Raw genomic sequence first — 20,489 nt, forward strand, 5'->3', positions numbered from 1 at the left:
AATGTCAGTAATGACTGTCGCTACACATTTAAATTAAAAAAATATAGGGTTTATTATACCACAAAAAAATCGAAAACCTTTCCAAGTCCCTTTTTCCATAGTGCCCTAAGGCTACACCTCGACCCAAGAATATCAGTTATTTATTTAGTGTTATCTTATTTCTTACATTACAATATTTCATACAGAAGAGATAAACATCAACCAGCAATTATTTTTGATCGACAAAGTGCTTGCATAACGATCTTTTTAGAGCTGAAACATTACAATTGAAAATATCAAGATCCATATTGGAACAAATCGAGTTAAGTAGCTTGCTTGCACGATACATGAAGGAGTTCTGTCTGTAGTAGGCGTGGGTAGTGAGTAAGAAGATAGGGACATGACGACGGTAGGACTTAGTAGGAATTTTAAAAGACATCTTAGATAATAAGTTGGGGCAGTCAAGTTTCTTCGAAGGAATTTTTACAAGAAAAGACAAATCTGCAATAACACGACGGTCCTCTAGGGTAAGTAGGTGGTGTTTAGTACAGACAGACTTTTAGACCCAGTTTCATCAAGCAATGTTAAATAAGTAATGGCTTGTTAAATCAGTTAATATTGTACTTTATGCAGAAAAATCAATAAAAATATAAGATATTCTAATCACTTTTATTTGTAACTAATTGTAAACTGGTAATTCACAATACAAAACTCCATAAAAACAAATTGACAACCAGAACAAGATTGAACAAAGCGCTCCAAGTGAACGGAAGCGGAAACATATATATTTTTTTCCAAACTTACATATTGACAAAGAATATTATTAAATGTAAAATTCTTACTTAACACTCCCACTAATTTTACATTTAACACTATCATTAATTTAACATTTAAAAGAAACAACTAACTTTCTAACTTAACACTTAATATTAACATAAAATTTCTTTTCTGTTAGCGTTAAATTTAATAGCAGATAAAGGCTTAGTTAAAAAGTCAGCTAATTGTCTTGCACTTGGAATATAATTAACCTTTACAATACCTTCCTCTACCTTCTCACGAATAAACTTGTATTTAACATCAATATGTTTTGACCTTTGGTGATATACAGGATTACAAAGTAATTTAATTGCAGCTTGATTATCTACAAACTACTCTATACAATTATAAGTTTCACCTAATTCAAACAAAAATTGTTTTAACCACAACAACTCTTTTATGGCATCGCATGCTGCCATGAACTCTGACTCCATTGTAGACAGTGCAACTGTTTGCTGTTTATGACTTTTCCAAGTAATTGGACCATTATTCATTAAAAATATGTATCCTGTAGTTGATTTTCTAGTCTCTACATCATTAGCATAATCAGAGTCTGAGTAACCAATTTACTATTACTTTTATATTCAATACCTAAATGTTTTGTTCCTAATAAATATTTTAAAATACGCTTAACTGCATTTACATGACAATATTGAGGATTATTTACATAACGTGAGATCAAATTTACTGCAAATGATATATCAGGACGTGAAACTGATGCTAAAAACAACAAAGAACCTACAGCTTCTCTAAAAGGAAAATTTGAATTCTGTTTTTCATTATTATCATAACTCAACACAACATTATGATCAACTGGAGTCGAAACAGGATTAGAATTACTCATATGAAATCTTTTAACGACATTTTCAATATAATTAGTTTGAGTTATGCAAATTGAATTTTCAAATTTTTCTATTTCTAAACCAACAAAATAGCTTACAGTGTTCATTATTTTGACATTAAAATTAGCTGTCAGAGCATTTACAATAGAGTTCAATGTTTCTTTCTTAGATGAAAATATTAAACCATCGTCAACATACAAAATTAAGAACACTTTTTCATTATTAAAACAGCCACTAAAAACACAATAATCTGACTCTAACTGTTTAAAACCAAATGACTTGAGGAAATTATTGATTTTTAAATTCCAGCACCTTGGTGCCTGCTTGAGACCATACAATGATTTATTCAGTTTACACACTTTGTCTTTTTCTGTCTTAACTCCTTCTGGTATTTCCATAAAAATTTCTTATTGTAACTCTCCATATAGAAAGGCCGTTTTAACATCAAATTGTATTATCTCATATTTGTACTTCGCAGATAAACTCAATAAAATTCTAACAGAATCATATCTGGTAGTGGGCGCAAAGGTTTCTTTATAATCAATATTTTTAACTTGACTAAAGCCTCTGGCACATAATCTGGCCTTGAATCTTTCTATTTCACCTTCTTTGTTTTTCTTGACTCTAAACACCCACTTTGAGGTTATTGGTTTCTTATTTGTCCTGTCAACTATAGTCCATGTCTTATTCATTTCATGTGCTTGTAACTCATCTTTTATAGCTGCATTCCATTTACTCGACTCAGCACAAGAAATAGCTTCCTCATAATCTTTGGGAACTTGACATTCTATTAAATTAGCTTTATACTCTACATTCAAACGTCGAGGTCTCATATTAACATTAATAAATTGATCAGCACCTTCTTGAAGTGTCTCAGATGGTTCATATGTAGGATCATTATCATTACAGCTTACTAAGCTGTCCTCGCTATCTTGAATTTCTGTTTGGGGTGTAGATGTCATCACAGGAGTTGGTATTTCTACAAATTCATCTGAAGAATTGTTTTGAGATTCAATTTCTGAAGTGTATATGATAACCCTGTCTAGTGACAGGGTTATCATAGACACTTCAGAAATTGAAAACAGAATGAAGTTGCACTAGTGTGCAACTTCATTCTGTTCTTCGCTTGTTAAACTGTTCTCCTCATCCATCAACCGAGCAGTTAGATTGTGGATAGTTTGCTGACTTTTGTCCAATGACATCCAATTTGTTCGCCGCTGTCCTTTAGCTGTTGAGCCAAGCTCTCAACTTTAGAAATGTGTTGCGCCATACTGTCACTTGGACTCATTTTGTAGTTGTAAAATCTTTCATGCACTAGCATCTTATTGAATTCAGATTTTTGCTCATATATAGACTCGAGCTTTTCTATGATTTCCGAAGCACTTTTGCAGTTTTCAATTAAAGCAATTTGCCGTAACTCCATAGCTGATGTAATGATGAACATAGCCATCCCATCATTTTTCATCCACTTTTCATCTTGCCCTTCTGGTTTGGGTATAGATAAATCGATACCCTTAGCTCGTAACGCACAATTAATTTGAAATCGCCATTGGCGAAAATTATTTCCATCAAAGCGCTCGATGTTCATTTTGCCGGTATCCATTTTGGCGTCTTATGGCCGACCACGTTGTACCGAGTTTACTACTGCACTTTATAATTTTATTGATAGTCTGGGCCTCAAAACCTATTGTACTTTGTGTAGAAAAATCAATAAAAATATAAGATATTCTAATCACTTTTATTTGTAACTAATTATAAACTGGTAATTCACAATACAAAACTCCATAAAAACAAATTGACAACCAGAAGCGCGCTCCAAGTGAACGAAAGCGGAAACATATAATTTTTTTTTTAAACTTACATATTGACAAAGAATATTATTAAATGAAAATTCTTACTTAACAGTTAACGGCCTGTTAGAGCTCTCGAGCGTTCCACCATATGCTAATGTCATGTCAAATCGCCTAACACGGTGTTAAATTTTAATTCCTGCTGGGGAGGTCTGTTAATTATATAACAGGCCGTTATAATAGTCAAAACAACAACTTTTAATGCTCGGGCCACACTAACGAGAAATGCCGTTAATTATCGCGATAATGCTAAAACTTGTTAAAGCATTATCGCCTTTAATTAAGTAAATTTACAAGTAACACAGAAGTGCGAGTAATTTTCACATAGCTCCTAGAAACTAAAAAAATCTCATATACGTTCGTCGCGTACTGCGTGATGCGTCCTTTAAGTTTGGTACTCCTCCTCGAACAGTGGAAGACGTGAACGACAACGCGCCGCGCATGGAGCGCGCAGTGATCTCAGCGGTGGTGTCGGAGGAGGCGGCCCGCGGCACGGCGCTGGCCCGCGTCGTGGCCGTGGACGAGGACGCCGACGCCGAGCTCGAGTACGCGCTGGTGGCCGAGCCGGCCGCACGCCGCGCACTCGCGCTCGACCCGCGCACCGGCGTCCTGGCGCTACGGGACGCCCGCGCCGCCGCCGCCGCCGCCGTCAGCGCGCGCTCCCTCAACGTGTCCGTGTCTGACGGCGCGCACGCCACGTTCGCGCGCATCAAGCTGTCGCTCGCGCCCGTCAACCGCGCGCCGCCGCACTTCCCCCACCTCGTGCACGAGGCGCGGGCCGTAGAGAACCAGCCGCCGCCGCTGCTCCTCACCACGGTGCGCTCGACTATCCTTCTATTGTCTCTTAAAGAAACTTTCCAATAATAACGAAACAATTTAAGTGCTGTTTTATTTTTATTAGGAAAACGTACAGTGATTTAATTAACAACCTTAAATACTACATAAACACTTAACACTATTAACACGTTTTCATAGTTAGATTTGTGTCGTTGTGCTTAGACTTATTATTTACTTTCCCTATAAAAAATCTCGTGCGCTTCGCCGAGCGCACGAGGACCGCATCGATGAGTCTGTTCTCCGAATATTACCATTAGCACAGGATGTTTGACGAAATTCGGTCAGTATTGCTTAGGGTTGCGAAATTATGAAATATTGCAGTATTTAATAATAATTGTTTTTAGCCTAAGTAAAAATTACAAAAGTACTATTATCATAATATTGTGGGTAAACTAAACTAGGTGAAGGCGTACGACGACGACGTCGGCGAGTACGGCACGGTGACTTACTCGATCCCGTCGGGCGTCCTGCGCGAGACGTTCGCGGTGGACCCCGGGTCCGGCGCGCTGACGACGCGCGTGGCGCTGGACCGCGAGCAGCGCGCTGAGTGGGAGGTGCCAGTGACGGCCAGCGACGGTGGCGGGTTGCTGCGCCACACCGCCGTGCGCGTGCGCGTCGCCGACGCCAACGACAACGCGCCCGAGTTCCCGCTGCGCGAGTACCGCGCCGCCGTGCGCGCAGACCGCGCGCCGCACGCCCCCTTCCTCACGATGACGGCGTGCGACGCGGACGCGGGCGAACACGCGCGCCTCACCTACAGCGTGGTGGAGGGCGAGCGCGCCGACACCGCCGGCCTCTTCGCCGTCGACCCGCACACCGGCGCGCTTGCCTTCGCGCGCAACGCCTCCGCCTTCGGTATCACGTGTTTTATTTTACTCTTTTCATAATTTTCACAGAACTGTTCCAACTTTTTAATTAAAACGAATGCCGATTAAAAGACTCGTTGGAGTTCTCTGTTATTAGTATGTTTTAAATATATGATATTTTAGATCACTCACTGAGTAATTTCCTTACTTCACATCATCGATCAGTGCTGGCAGACTAGAAATATGCTTCTTCATATCGAGAATCTCATTCAGGATTTTATCGAGAGATACTGGGTCTTCACCTCCACTACTTGCACTGAGCATACTCTTGCAATTGAAACACTTCCAGGCTGCTCTTCTGTCTGCATCCAGTTTTCTGTAGCCTGTCTCACTGATACCGCCACAGCCGAAATCATAGCTATTTTTACAGATTGAGCACTGGACACCATCGTTGAATGAAAGCTTACACTTACTACACGTGGCCATAACTCAAAGTTAAAAGATGTCTTACGAATTTATAGTGACGATAGACAAAAAGGTTGGCTTCTTGTGTTTAACAAGACAAGCGTGCGGTCGCTGTCGATGTTCGAGGATGACTGATATGCTATAAGTTGCATTCTCTTTTGTTATAATGTGCCGTAATCAGTATATTATTATATTATGAACTTCAGACTTTCAGTAAGGAAAGCGTTTCGTCGCTAGTGAAAAAGCCACAAGTGAACAGATGTGTTGTGTTCCAGCGGGTCGCACGGTACAGGTGTGGGTGCGGGCGGTGGACGGAGGCGGCCTGGCGGGCGAGGCGGCGGCGGCGGTGTCGGTGCTGGCGGCAGGCAAGGGCGCGGGGGGCGGGCCGGTGGGGTTGCGCGCGCCTCCGCCCGACGTGTACGTGCGCGAGGATGCGGCGCCGGGCACGCTGCTGGCGGAGCTGGGCGGCGCGCGGCTGCGACTGGCGGCGCCGGCGCGCACCGCCGACCGCGACCTGTTCGCCCTCGACGCCGCCGGCCGCCTGCTGCTAGCCGCGCCGCTCGACCGCGAGATCGCTCACGAACATGTCATCGGTGAGTATCGATAACTTACAACAATAGAATAAAAAAAAACAGTTCGGGCTTTTCCTATCTGTAAATATATTATATCATTCGTAAATAGTTTATTTATTTATTTATATTTAGTATACAGACAGGTTACAGTCATTGCAATGGCTAGACGGCAACCCATAAATAGTATACATAACATAATTATTATTAGGTTGTTACTAAAAATAAACTATTACAAGAAAACTGATAATATCTACTATGAAACGTTGAGTATACAATGAGTGACTAATATTTAGCTTAACTGAGAGGCTGGCAACCCCGGCATAGTGTGCATTACGTCCCGCATATCTTTTGCTTTTAAAAATAGTACCCAGTGCAATAGTTTATCTTGTGTATTACCAAAGTGAAGCTAATTGAGACTTTTACGTGTGATATTGTTATTTACCGTTTTTACCGGCTACATTCGTTATAATCCAACAATATTAGTGATTGCCAGTGATATTTTTTCTACCCTCTGAATATCGAGAAACTGGTGTCAATAAAATTTAACGTCAAAAACTACCCACTGCTGTCATAATTTGTGCTGTCAAAATCAAGTGACAAGCAATAAAGTGATATTGACATCTTATTAGGGTTACCAGATTTCAAGAAGATCCCAATTTTGTGGCAATCACTATGTCTGTGTGCAGCAAGTGTGCAAAGCAGATAAAGTCCCCTGACTTAAAGACTTGTTCAAAGTGTAAATCTGCATTTCACTTTCAATGCTTGGGCATAAGTCCTGAAAATTTTGGAAAAGAATCTAGAGCCCATAAAGCATCTTGGAAATGTGAACAGTGTAAACAATTTTCTGATAAAAAGGATATATTTCTCACACCCACTCAAGCTAATTCAACTAGTTCAGCTCGCGAATCCCCTCCCATCGCTAAATATAGAAGAATTAAAAGAATATTTTAATAATAAACTCGAAGATTCGTTATCCAAGCTTCGGAGAGATATTAAAAAGGACTTCGTATCCAAAATCGAGGAGCTTACCGACAGTGCTAACTTTATGTCCGCCAAATACGACGAGCTTAGCAAAGAGTTAGATTTAAGGGACCGTAAAATTGAAGATCTCGTCTCCGAAAACAAATCCTTGAAATCTAACTTTTTTGACGTAAATACTCGATTGAATCAGTTTGAACAACTATCCCGCGAATCAAATATAGAAATACAGTGTGTTCCTGAGCACAAATCCGAAAATTTAAAGACCGTCATACATCAATTGGCTAAGACTGTTGGATATACTCTACAAGAACACCAGCTAATAAATTATCATCGGGTTGCAAAGGTTAACAAGGATTCAAAGCGACCCCGGTCTATAGTGGCTAAGGTTTCCAGCCCACTAGTCAGAGACGGCATCCTAGCGGCAGTAAGAACCTTTAACAAGACCAACCCAAACGAAAGACTAAACTCTGCCCATCTTGGTATAGCCAGCAAGGAGCCAATATATGTGTGCGAGCACCTGTCACCATATAATAAGCAGCTTCATGCACAAGTGCGCCAGTTTGCTAAGGATCAAGGTTTCCAGTTCGTGTGGGTGCGGAACGGTAAAATCTTTATTAAGAAAAACGTTGGAGCAAAAAACTTTATAGTAAAAAATTTAGAATCTCTTAAGTCACTGTAAATTTCTTTAGTTAATATTTTTTGTAAATTTTGTTTTTTGTAATATTAATTAACGTTGTTTTAAATGGTAATAGAGGCACAAAAATATTAAATTTAGATATTCTGTATCAAAATGTTAGAGGCCTCAGAACTAAAACAAATATAATAAGGCATAACTCTCTTATACAGAACTCGGATGTAATTATCTTAACAGAGACCTGGTTAAATGAGACTATTTTTGACCACGAGGTACTAGACAATAGGTATACAATATTTAGAAGAGATCGTGACTCATCCTGTTCTTCCAAGACCGATGGTGGTGGAGTTCTAATCGCTGTAAAAAATAAATTAGAGCCTATAAGAAAACTAAAATGGGAATCGAGTAGTGAAGATCTTTGGGTAGTTATAAAAGTCAAACATGGTAGTACTAACGTATCTTTATGTATTTGTAACCTTTACCTACCACCACCGGTCTCTCATACAAGTATCGAACAAGTCACGGATCACTTATCACATGTCATCCAGCACAAATTACCTAGAAACCACATATTGCTATTAGCAGGTGATTTTAATTTGCCCTTTATATCTTGGAGGTTTGATAGTGGCTCAGACTCCCTAATACCCTTCTATAGCTCGAATGCTTTGGCTAATACATTTACTGACACACTATCGCTTAATGAAATATATAACATAAATTCTGTTAAAAATGCTAATGATCGTATTTTAGACCTTATAATTACCAATAACTGCAAAGCTTTTAATGTCTGTAGACATAATTTCCCGATAGTAAATAAAGACGATCATCATCCGGCACTGCGTATTACTTTTAAACTTCCCTCTGTAAAGCCTCCGAAAATAAATAGAACAGCTTCACTAAATTTTGATAAAGCTGACTATAACAAAATATGTGAGAGCTTATCAGAAATCGATTGGGATGAAACCTTAAAGTTAATTCAAAATATTGATGATGCGGTGGAAGTATTCTACGTTAAAATCATGGAAATAATCACAAAATTTACCCCTACATGCTACATTGGAAATCAGAAATATCCTTTTTGGTTTGATCGTCCTCTACTTAGACTGCTAAAAGAAAAAAACAAGGTTCATAAACGATATAAAAAATACACTAACCCAAGAGATTTGCTTACTTATAAAATATTGCGTAGCCAATGCAAGACTATGGTTCAGGAATGTGCTAACAAATTTAAAATAAGTTCAAAACTTCGAATAAAAAGTGATCCAAAATATTTTTGGTCCTTTATCAGATCTATTAAATGTAATAGTGGCGAAATTCCTGACGAAATGTATTTAGGAGACAGAGTTGTTGAAGGCGGACAGAATATTAGCAATTTATTTGCAGAATATTTTTATTCTGTTTATTCTAACTCAAAATTGCTGAGTTATTCAGCTGATTTGACAGGATGTAATTCCGAATCATTAAATTGTCTTCATATCTCTGAAGAAGAAGTAAAGAGCTCCCTTCAAACACTTAATGTCAATAAAGGTCCAGGCCCCGATGGCATTCCGCCACTGTTTCTCCGAAATTGTTCAGAGCAACTTGCTTATCCTCTTTATCTACTTTATAACATATCTTTAAGTAGCGGAAAATTTCCTTCAAAGTAACAAGAAGCTTTCGTTACTCCGATACATAAAAACGGGGATCCAAGTAATATAGCAAATTATAGGCCTATATCAATTTTGTCAATAATGGGTAAATTGCTCGAAAAATTTGTGAAAAACAAGCTCTATTTCCACATCAAAAGCAAAATTGATATAAATCAACACGGCTTTCTTCCGGGTAGATCGACTACATCAAACCTTATAGGTTACGTCTCGGATATTTATGAAGCTTTAGAAAACAAAAAAGAAGTTCATGCCATATATACTGATTTTTCTAAGGCTTTTGATGTAGTTAACCATCAAATCCTAATTGCTAAGTTAGCTCATGCTGGCATATGTGGTTCCCTATTGAGATGGTGTGAATCCTATCTACTAAACCGGTCTCAGCTAGTTAAAATTAGGGGTTTTAAGTCTATTTTAAAAATGGTACCGTCTGGTGTGCCCCAGGGCTCTCACTTAGGACCAATATTCTTTTTAATTTATGTTAACGATTTGTGTTTGAACTTAACATCCAATTATCAAATGTTCGCCGATGACCTTAAAATCTACCGAGTTATAGGAAGTATGGCTGACACAGTTTTACTACAAAGAGATATTGACCAGGTGACTCATTGGTGCTCGTCAAACGGAATGAATTTAAATGTTGTAAAATGCTATTATATAAAATTTTCACGTAAACGTAATCCTTTCCGTCACATGTACCATGTCTCTAGCAATCCTATAACTGAAGTATCTTCCATGCGTGATTTGGGTGTTATAGTTGATAGCAAACTAGATTTTCGAGAACATATAAATAGTATAACATCTAAAGCTGCTAAAATGGCTGGTTTTATAATACGACAGACCAAGTTTTTCAAAGATCCAGAAATACCGGTGATACTTTTTAACTGTTATGTTCGTTCTATTGTTGAATATTGTTCTCAAGTATGGAATCCATTTTATTATGCCCACATTTCGAGAATCGAGAAACTGCAAAAACACTTCTTGTATCATTTATGTTACTCTCTAAACCTTTGTCAAAATTTAATTTCTTATGAAGCTAAATTAGCACACTTCAATTTAGTTTCACTGGAGCATAGACGTCGCATCTCCGATATTGTTTTTTTGCATAAATTAATTAACGGGAATTTAGACAGCACCCCACTTCTAAATAAGATCAATTTATTAGTTCATCGACCGGGCAGCCGTACTCGAAATAGAAAAACCTTTGACATACCTGTACACCACACAAATTATGGACAAAACTCCCCATTATACCGAATGTGTGCCTCATACAATAAGACCTGCGCTGAAATTGATATTTTTGGTACTTCTGTCTCATTATTCAAAGATAATTTATATAAAATTGTAAGCAAAGATTAGGCAACAAGAATTTAGCACCATTTTTGTAACTTAGATTTATTTTGCATGTAGTATTCACTTCAAGAAGGATGTACACCACGTTATGATACTTACTAACTTGTATTTAGAAATAAGTTGTAAATGTGTATTATCTAGTTTAGTGAATCAATAAAAAAAAAAAAAAAAAAAAAAACTTATATTACTAAAATAGTGAATAGAAGTGAATGCTTCAAAATCATAATTTCGCCATAGCTTTTTGAAATTGCGACTCGGTCTTTTTTACTTGTTTTTTAATATGAAATTGCTGCATACAGCCAAGATAGAATTCGGAGAAATGTGCGCTTTTTTATATGTTTCATTATAAGATAAACTGCAAGTTAAGGCCCAGTAGTCCCTAAAATAAGCACGTCGATGTCTGTCAGTACGAATATCGACGTAAGGGATATTAAAATAACATTCATATCAGCGTGCCTTGTTTTTACTAGAAAGTGTGTAATTTAGCCATAAAATGATTTAATTATGAAAAACAGCGTTATAACAGTCATCTTTGAGATTTTTTTCTATCGAGCAGAATTTTTCAAATTGTGTACAGATATAACTTTGCGTATAGGAAATTTTCTCAATTTTAAAACGGTACTTTTTTAAACTTAAATAATGACATTTTCTTTACAAAAAACATTATTTAAAAAACTCATTTTACGTAATTGCAACAACCACAGCGCCTTAATGTGATCATTGGATTTAGACTTAGCTATATTGTTTGCTGTTAATTACTGTTGAGTGTTGTTGCTTATTTTTCTTATTCTCATGTTTGAGACTGTGCATGTTACTATTAATGCTTATTTTTTTGTTTCTATAATTTGTATTCTTAGTGAAATTTTTCAAAAACTGTAAGTTTTCTGAATAAAATAAAAAATAAAAATGAATTTTGCAGGTATAATAGCGGAGAGCGGCGACGGTGAGGGGGGCGCGGCGGTGATGGCGGTGACTCGGCTGCACGTGCTGGACGTCAACGAGCACGCGCCCGCCTTCCACTCTCGCCCCTACGTCGTGCACCTCGCCGAGAACGCCCCGCCCGGCACCAGCCTCGTGCAATGTTAGTTTTTTGTTTACCTTTTTTTCAACTAAGTTCGCAGATTAAAACGCGTAGCAGATGTCGAGGGGGAGCCCATAAGTTTTATTATTTTAAACATGCCAATTTTCGACGCTCGTGCAGTGATGGCGGACGATCCCGACGCTGGCGCCAACGGCGAAGTTCGCTTCGCGCTAGCGGCTGACGAGGGTGCGGACGAGGCGCCGTTCGCGGTGGACGCGCAGAGCGGCTGGGTGACGACGACCGCCGCGCTGGACCGCGAGGCGCGCGCCGAGTACCGCCTGGCGCTGGTGGCCCACGACGGCGGGGTGCCGCGGCGCAGCTCGCGCGGCTCGCTCGTCGTGCGTCTCGTGGACTACAACGACTGCGCGCCGCGGTTCGAGCGGGAGCAGTACGCGGCAGGCGTGCGCGAGGACGCGGCGGCGGGCACGGTGGTGGCGCGGCTGGCGGTGCGCGACGAGGACGCGGCCGGCGTGCCGCTGCAGTACTTCGTGGCGGCGGGCGACACGCGCGCGCGGTTCCAGCTGCGCGGCGGCGAGCTGCTGGTGGCGCGCGCGCTCGACCGCGAGCTGCAACCCGCCTACGACCTCACCGTCGCCGCCACCGACGGCAAGTTTACCGCCTACGCCGCCGTTCACGTCGACGTCATCGATGTCAATGGTACGTCGCTTTTATAGTTCGGTTGCGGGGTACGTGACGATCCGTCCGTAGATAGCCATTATTCCTATTCTCTGATGATCAAAATTGGGAAATACAACATTTTTATACTGGCTTAAATTAAATTAATCCTATGTAAAAAAAAAAATGACCACAAATATATAGACTCTGCCAACTATTAGTCTATATGTATTTGGAAAAGTATTAACTGCTGCGCGAAGTGGCGCTTTTGGAACGTTGGATGAACCTTATTTGTTTCGGGTTTATGTTAAAATTAAAGAGATGTGCCGACTAGTAGGTAAAGCCGACTATCCGTCCACTAAAGATTTAGTATGTTATTATTTTTAGCAATAATCCACGAAATAAATTTTATTTCGCGGAATATTGCTAAAAATAATAACATACTAAATTTTAAGCTATGGACTTCCGCAATGTCACGCCTGATTCTATTGACTATTAACTATCCGTCCACTTTCGTAGTCGGCGACTATTCGGCAAAAAGCGCCTGTTTCTGAAATTACTTGCTTGCAAAGAGAACAATTTTGTTTCATACATATTATTTTCAATAAAAAATTAGTATTATTAAATCAAGAGTGTATGTAAGTACATGATATGACGTGAAACACTTTATAAATTATAGACAGTACTATAAAAACAAAAAAGTAACATACGCAAAGTAAACTAAACACAATACGACAAGCTCGCAGGCGGCGTATGTGACATTACCCACGAATCAGCAGTAAACGAAGCGTCACGGAAACATCTGAAACCATGATCGGCTAGTCGGCTAGTCGGCCAGTCGGCCAGTCGGCCAGTCGGCCAGTCGGCCAAAGTCATGATCGGCACGTTTCTAGTAAAAATACTCAGAAACCGGACATCACTTCACCCAATTATATTTTTATTTTATTCAGAAAACTAACAGCTTGCAAACAGTTTCAGTAAAGATACAATTATAAAACATAGAGCCAATTATAAAGTTTTCACAAATAAAAGTAAAGTAAAACAATCATAGATAACATGCACAGTTGTAAGTCTAGTGACTTGATCGTAAAAATAAGCATATTAACGAACAACAACAATAATTAACAACAAACAACCTATGTGAAGTTAGCAACCGAGTTCAAGGTAAATGATTTTTATATATTATGTCATTCGATTGTACCCGGAGTGTACCCGATTGTACCGCAATTAAAATCGTTTGTACCTCAATAGGGTAGAAATAGGGTAGGGTAGGGTAGGGTGGTAAAATTTGCTTAGCAACCGACATAAAGATACCGGAATTTTAATGATGCCATCTGGAAGAGTATCGTTTGTACCGGATTGTACCCGTTTTTAAAGTTAATTTTTTTTTGATTTTACGAAAAAAAAACAAAAAAAAAATTTTTTCCCTAAAAATAAGGCTTTGTACGAAGTAGAAGGAAAGAAAGTATATAAAGCAGTTCAAATGTGTAAAAGAAGTTATTTTTTGAGGTAGATTCGTTCGGTCTTGACGAATTTTCCAATATCTTACTATAAAAGTCGGAGTTATATTTTGCAGTTTTTTTGTCGTTTGTACCTCGCCAAAACAGAAAGATTATAAAAGAAGATACTATTCACTTTAAATTCACACAAAATTTTTTGAGACAACAACGACAGAAATTCGATCGGTCTTGACGAATTATCGAATATCTTACTATAAAACTCGGAGTCAAATTTTGCAACTTTTGTCGTTTGTACCTCGCCAAAACAGAAAAATTATTAAAGAAGATACTATTCACTTCATATTTACACAAAAAAATTTGAGGTACAAACGATTTTTCATATAGTAACAACGTCAGAGATTCGATCGGTCTTGACGAATTTTCGAATAAAATAAAATAAAACTCGGAGTCAAATTTTGCAAATTTTATCGTTTGTACCTCGCCAAAACCGAAAGATTATAAAAGAAAATACTATTCACTTCATATTTAAACAAAAAAATTTGAGGTACAAACGATTTTTCATATAGTAACAACGTCAGAGATTCGATCGGTCTTGACGAATTTTCGAATATCTTACTATAAAACTCGGAGTCAAATTTTGCAAATTTTATCGTTTGTACCTCGCCAAAACCGAAAGATTATAAAAGAAGATACTATTCACTTCATATTTACACTAAAAAATTTGAGGTACAAACGATTTTTCATATAGTAACAACGTCAGAGATTCGATCGGTCTTGACGAATTTTCGAATATCTTACTATAAATCTCGGAGTCATATTTTGCAACTTTTATCGTTTGTACCTCGCCAAAACCGAAAGATTATAAAAGAAGATACTATTCACTTCATATATAAACAAAAAAATTTGAGGTACAAACGATTTTTCATATAGTAACAACGTCAGAGATTCGATCGGTCTTGAAGAATTTTCGAATATCTTACTATAAAACTCGGAGTCATATTTTGCAACTTTTATCGTTTGTACCTCGCCAAAACCGAAAGATTATAAAAGAAGATACTATTCACTTCATACTTAAACAAAAAAATTTGAGGTACAAACGATTTTTCATATAGTAACAACGTCAGAGATTCGATCGGTCGTGACGAATTTTCGAATATCTTACTATAAAACTCGGAGTCAAATTTTGCAACTTTTATCGTTTGTACCTCGCCAAAACCGAAAGGTTATAAAAGAAGATATTATTCACTTCATACGTATATAAAAATTTTTGAGGTGCAAACGATTTTACATATAGTAACAACGTCAGAGATTCGATCGGTCGTGACGAATTTTCGAATATCTTACTATAAAACTCGGAGTCATATTTTGCAACTTTTATCGTTTGTACCTCGCCAAAACCGAAAGATTATAAAAGAAGATACTATTCACTTCATACTTACATAAAAAAATTAGAGTTACAAACGATTTTTCATATAGTAACAACGTCAGAGATTCGATCGGTCTTGACGAATTTTCGAATATCTTACTATAAAACTCGGAGTCAAATTTTGCAACTTTTGTCGTTTGTACCTCGCCAAAACCGAAAGATTATAAAAGAAAATACCATTCACTTCATATTTACACAAAAAAATTTGAGGTACAAACGATTTTTCATATAGTAACAACGTCAGAGATTCGATCGGTCTTGACGAATTTTCCAATATCTTACTATAAAACTAAGAGTTAAATTTTGCAACTTCTATCGTTTATACCTCGCAAAAACCGAAAGATTATAAAAGAATATTATATTCACTTCATATTTACACAAAAAAATTTCAGGTACAAACGATTTTTCATATAGTAACAACGTCAGAGATTCGATCGGTCGTGACGAATTTTCGAATATCTTACTATAAAACTCGGAGTCAAATTTTGCAACTTTTATCGTTTGTACCTCGCCAATACCGAAAGATTATAAAAGAAAATACTATTCACTTCATATTTAAACAAAAAAATTTGAGGTACAAACGATTTTTCATATAGTAACAACGTCAGAGATTCGATCGGTCTTGACGAATTTTCCAATATCTTACTATAAAACTAAGAGTTAAATTTTGCAACTTCTATCGTTTGTACCTCGCAAAAACCGAAAGATTATAAAAGAATATTATATTCACTTCATATTTACACAAAAAAATTTGAGGTACAAACGATTTTTCATATAGTAACAACGTCAGAGATTCGATCGGTCGTGACGAATTTTCGAATATCTTACTATAAAACTCGGAGTCAAATTTTGCAACTTTTATCGTTTGGACCTCGCCAAAACCGAAAGGTTATAAAAGAAGATATTATTCACTTCATACTTATATAAAAATTTTTGAGGTGCAAACGATTTTACATATAGTAACAACGTCAGAGATTCGATCGGTCGTGACGAATTTTCGAATATCTTACTATAAAACTCGGAGTCATATTTTGCAACTTTTATCGTTTGTACCTCGCCAAAACCGAAAGATTATAAAAGAAAATACCATTCACTTCATATTTACACAAAAAAATTTGAGGTACAAACGATTTTTCATATAGTAACAACGTCAGAGATTCGATCGGTCTTGACGAATTTTCCAATATCTTACTATAAAACTAAGAGTTAAATTTTGCAACTTCTATCGTTTGTACCTCGCAAAAACCGAAAGATTATAAAAGAATATTATATTCACTTCATATTTACACAAAAAAATTTGAGGTACAAACGATTTTTCATATAGTAACAACGTCAGAGATTCGATCGGTCTTGACGAATTTTCCAATATCTTACTATAAAACTAAGAGTTAAATTTTGCAACTTCTATCGTTTGTACCTCGCAAAAACCGAAAGATTATAAAAGAATATTATATTCACTTCATATTTACACAAAAAAATTTGAGGTACAAACGATTTGTCATATAGTAACAACGTCAGAGATTCGATCGGTCGTGACGAATTTTCGAATATCTTACTATAAAACTCGGAGTCAAATTTTGCAACTTTTATCGTTTGTACCTCGCCAAAACCGAAAGGTTATAAAAGAAGATATTATTCACTTCGTACTTATATAAAAATTTTTGAGGTGCAAACGATTTTACATATAGTAACAACGTCAGAGATTCGATCGGTCGTGACGAATTTTCGAATATCTTACTATAAAACTCGGAGTCATATTTTGCAACTTCTATCGTTTGTACCTCGCAAAAACCGAAAGATTATAAAAGAATATTATATTCACTTCATATTTACATAAAAAAATTTGAGGTACAAACGATTTTTCATATAGTAACAACGTCAGAGATTCGATCGGTCGTGACGAATTTTCGAATATCTTACTATAAAACTCGGAGTCAAATTTTGCAACTTTTATCGTTTGTACCTCGCCAATACCGAAAGATTATAAAAGAAGATACTATTCACTTCATATTTAAACAAAAAAATTTGAGGTACAAACGATTTTTCATATAGTAACAACGTCAGAGATTCGATCGGTCTTGACGAATTTTCCAATATCTTACTATAAAACTAAGAGTTAAATTTTGCAACTTCTATCGTTTGTACCTCGCCAAAACCGAAAGATTATAAAAGAAAATACCATTCACTTCATATTTACACAAAAAAATTTGAGGTACAAACGATTTTTCATATAGTAACAACGTCAGAGATTCGATCGGTCTTGACGAATTTTCCAATATCTTACTATAAAACTAAGAGTTAAATTTTGCAACTTCTATCGTTTGTACCTCGCAAAAACCGAAAGATTATAAAAGAATATTATATTCACTTCATATTTACACAAAAAAATTTGAGGTACAAACGATTTGTCATATAGTAACAACGTCAGAGATTCGATCGGTCGTGACGAATTTTCGAATATCTTACTATAAAACTCGGAGTCAAATTTTGCAACTTTTATCGTTTGTACCTCGCCAAAACCGAAAGGTTATAAAAGAAGATATTATTCACTTCATACTTATATAAAAATTTTTGAGGTGCAAACGATTTTACATATAGTAACAACGTCAGAGATTCGATCGGTCGTGACGAATTTTCCAATATCTTACTATAAAACTAAGAGTTAAATTTTGCAACTTCTATCGTTTGTACCTCGCAAAAACCGAAAGATTATAAAAGAATATTATATTCACTTCATATTTACACAAAAAAAATTGAGGTACAAACGATTTTTCATATAGTAACAACGTCAGAGATTCGATCTGTCGTGACGAATTTTCGAATATCTTACTATAAAACTCGGAGTCAAATTTTGCAACTTTTATCGTTTGTACCTCGCCAATACCGAAAGATTATAAAAGAAGATACTATTCACTTCATATTTAAACAAAAAAATTTGAGGTACAAACGATTTTTCATATAGTAACAACGTCAGAGATTCGATCGGTCTTGAAGAATTTTCGAATATCTTACTATAAAACTCGGAGTCAAATTTTGCAACTTTTGTCGTTTGTACCTCGCCAAAACCGAAAGATTATAAAAGAAAATACCATTCACTTCATATTTACACAAAAAAATTTGAGGTACAAACAATTTTTCATATAGTAACAACGTCAGAGATTCGATCGGTCTTGACGAATTTTCCAATATCTTACTATAAAACTAAGAGTTAAATTTTGCAACTTCTATCGTTTGTACCTCGCCAAAACCGAAAGATTATAAAAGAAAATACCATTCACTTCATATTTACACAAAAAAATTTGAGGTAGAAACGATTTTTCATATAGTAACAACGTCAGAGATTCGATCGGTCTTGACGAATTTTCCAATATCTTACTATAAAACTAAGAGTTAAATTTTGCAACTTCTATCGATTGCACCTCGCAAAAACCGAAAGATTATAAAAGAATATTATATTCACTTCATATTTACACAAAAAAATTTGAGGTACAAACGATTTTTCATATAGTAACAACGTCAGAGATTCGATCGGTCGTGACGAATTTTCGAATATCTTACTATAAAACTCGGAGTCAAATTTTGCAACTTTTATCGTTTGTACCTCGCCAAAACCGAAAGGTTATAAAAGAAGATATTATTCACTTCATAATTATATAAAAATTTTTGAGGTGCAAACGATTTTACATATAGTAACAACGTCAGAGATTCGATCGGTCGTGACGAATTTTCGAATATCTTACTATAAAACTCGGAGTCATATTTTGCAACTTTTATCGTTTGTACCTCGCCAAAACCGAAAGATTATAAAAGAAGATACTATTCACTTCATATTTACACAAAAAAATTTGAGGTACAAACGATTTTACATATAGTAACAACGTCAGAGATTCGATCGGTCGTGACGAATTTTCGAATATCTTACTATAAAACTCGGAGTCATATTTTGCAACTTTTATCGTTTGTACCTCGCCAAAACCGAAAGATTATAAAAGAAGATACTATTCACTTCATATTTACACAAAAAAATTTGAGGTACAAACGATTTTTCATATAGTAACAAAGTCAGAGATTCGATCGGTCTTGACGAATTATTCACTTCTCTCCGAGTTTTATAGTAAGATATTCTTACTATAAAACTCGAATATCTTCTTCGAATATCTTACTATAAAACTCGGAGAGAAGTGAATAGTATTCACTTCTCTCCGAGTTTTATAGTAAGATATTCGAAAATTCGTCAAGACCGATCGAATCTCTGACTTTGTTACTATATGAAAAATCGTTTGTACCTCAAATTTTTTTGTGTAAATATGAAGTGAATAGTATCTTCTTTTATAATCTTTCGGTTTTGGCGAGGTACAAACGATAAAAGTTGCAAAATATGACTCCGAGTTTTATAGTAAGATATTCGAAAATTCGTCACGACCGATCGAATCTCTGACGTTGTTACTATATGTAAAATCGTTTGCACCTCAAAAATTTTTATATAAGTATGAAGTGAATAATATCTTCTTTTATAACCTTTCGGTTTTGGCGAGGTACAAACGATAAAAGTTGCAAAATTTGACTCCGAGTTTTATAGTAAGATATTCGAAAATTCGTCACGACCGATCGAATCTCTGACGTTGTTACTATATGAAAAATCGTTTGTACCTCAAATTTTTTTGTGTAAATATGAAGTGAATAGTATCTTCTTTTATAATCTTTCGGCTTTGGCGAGGTACAAACGATAAAAGTTGCAAAATTTGACTCCGAGTTTTATAGTAAGATATTCGAAAATTCGTCAAGACCGATCGAATCTCTGACGTTGTTACTATATGAAAAATCGTTTGTACCTCTAATTTTTTTATGTAAATATGAAGTGAATAATATCTTCTTTTATAACCTTTCGGTTTTGGCGAGGTACAAACGATAAAAGTTGCAAAATATGACTCCGAGTTTTATAGTAAGATATTCGAAAATTCGTCAAGACCGATCGAATCTCTGACGTTGTTACTATATGAAAAATCGTTTGTACCTCAAATTTTTTTGTTTAAATATGAAGTGAATAGTATCTTCTTTTATAATCTTTCGGTTTTGGCGAGGTACAAACGATAAAAGTTGCAAAATTTGACTCCGAGTTTTATAGT

At 36.5% G+C, this 20,489-nt stretch overlaps 1 protein-coding gene and 1 long non-coding RNA gene across 2 annotated transcripts in view; both read left to right on the forward strand.

Moving 5' to 3' along the window:
- LOC121729114 (fat-like cadherin-related tumor suppressor homolog) overlaps nucleotides 1-20,489 on the forward strand; it is an 80,873-nt gene that overhangs the window by 29,756 nt on the left and 30,628 nt on the right. Inside the window, exons 14-18 of the mRNA XM_042117500.1 lie at nucleotides 3,900-4,303; nucleotides 4,726-5,179; nucleotides 5,871-6,188; nucleotides 11,701-11,862; nucleotides 11,983-12,519. Of these exons, the coding sequence (XP_041973434.1) occupies nucleotides 3,900-4,303; nucleotides 4,726-5,179; nucleotides 5,871-6,188; nucleotides 11,701-11,862; nucleotides 11,983-12,519 (1,875 nt within the window). The remainder of the gene's footprint in view (nucleotides 1-3,899; nucleotides 4,304-4,725; nucleotides 5,180-5,870; nucleotides 6,189-11,700; nucleotides 11,863-11,982; nucleotides 12,520-20,489) is intronic.
- LOC121728883 lies at nucleotides 13,430-14,332 on the forward strand. Its single transcript, XR_006035882.1, has 3 exons — nucleotides 13,430-13,552; nucleotides 13,819-13,824; nucleotides 14,322-14,332. It is a non-coding gene; the product is annotated as an uncharacterized LOC121728883 (long non-coding RNA).

The sequence above is a fragment of the Aricia agestis genome, chromosome 7, assembly GCF_905147365.1.
Source record: "Aricia agestis chromosome 7, ilAriAges1.1, whole genome shotgun sequence".
Classification (NCBI taxonomy): Eukaryota; Metazoa; Arthropoda; class Insecta; order Lepidoptera; family Lycaenidae; genus Aricia; species Aricia agestis.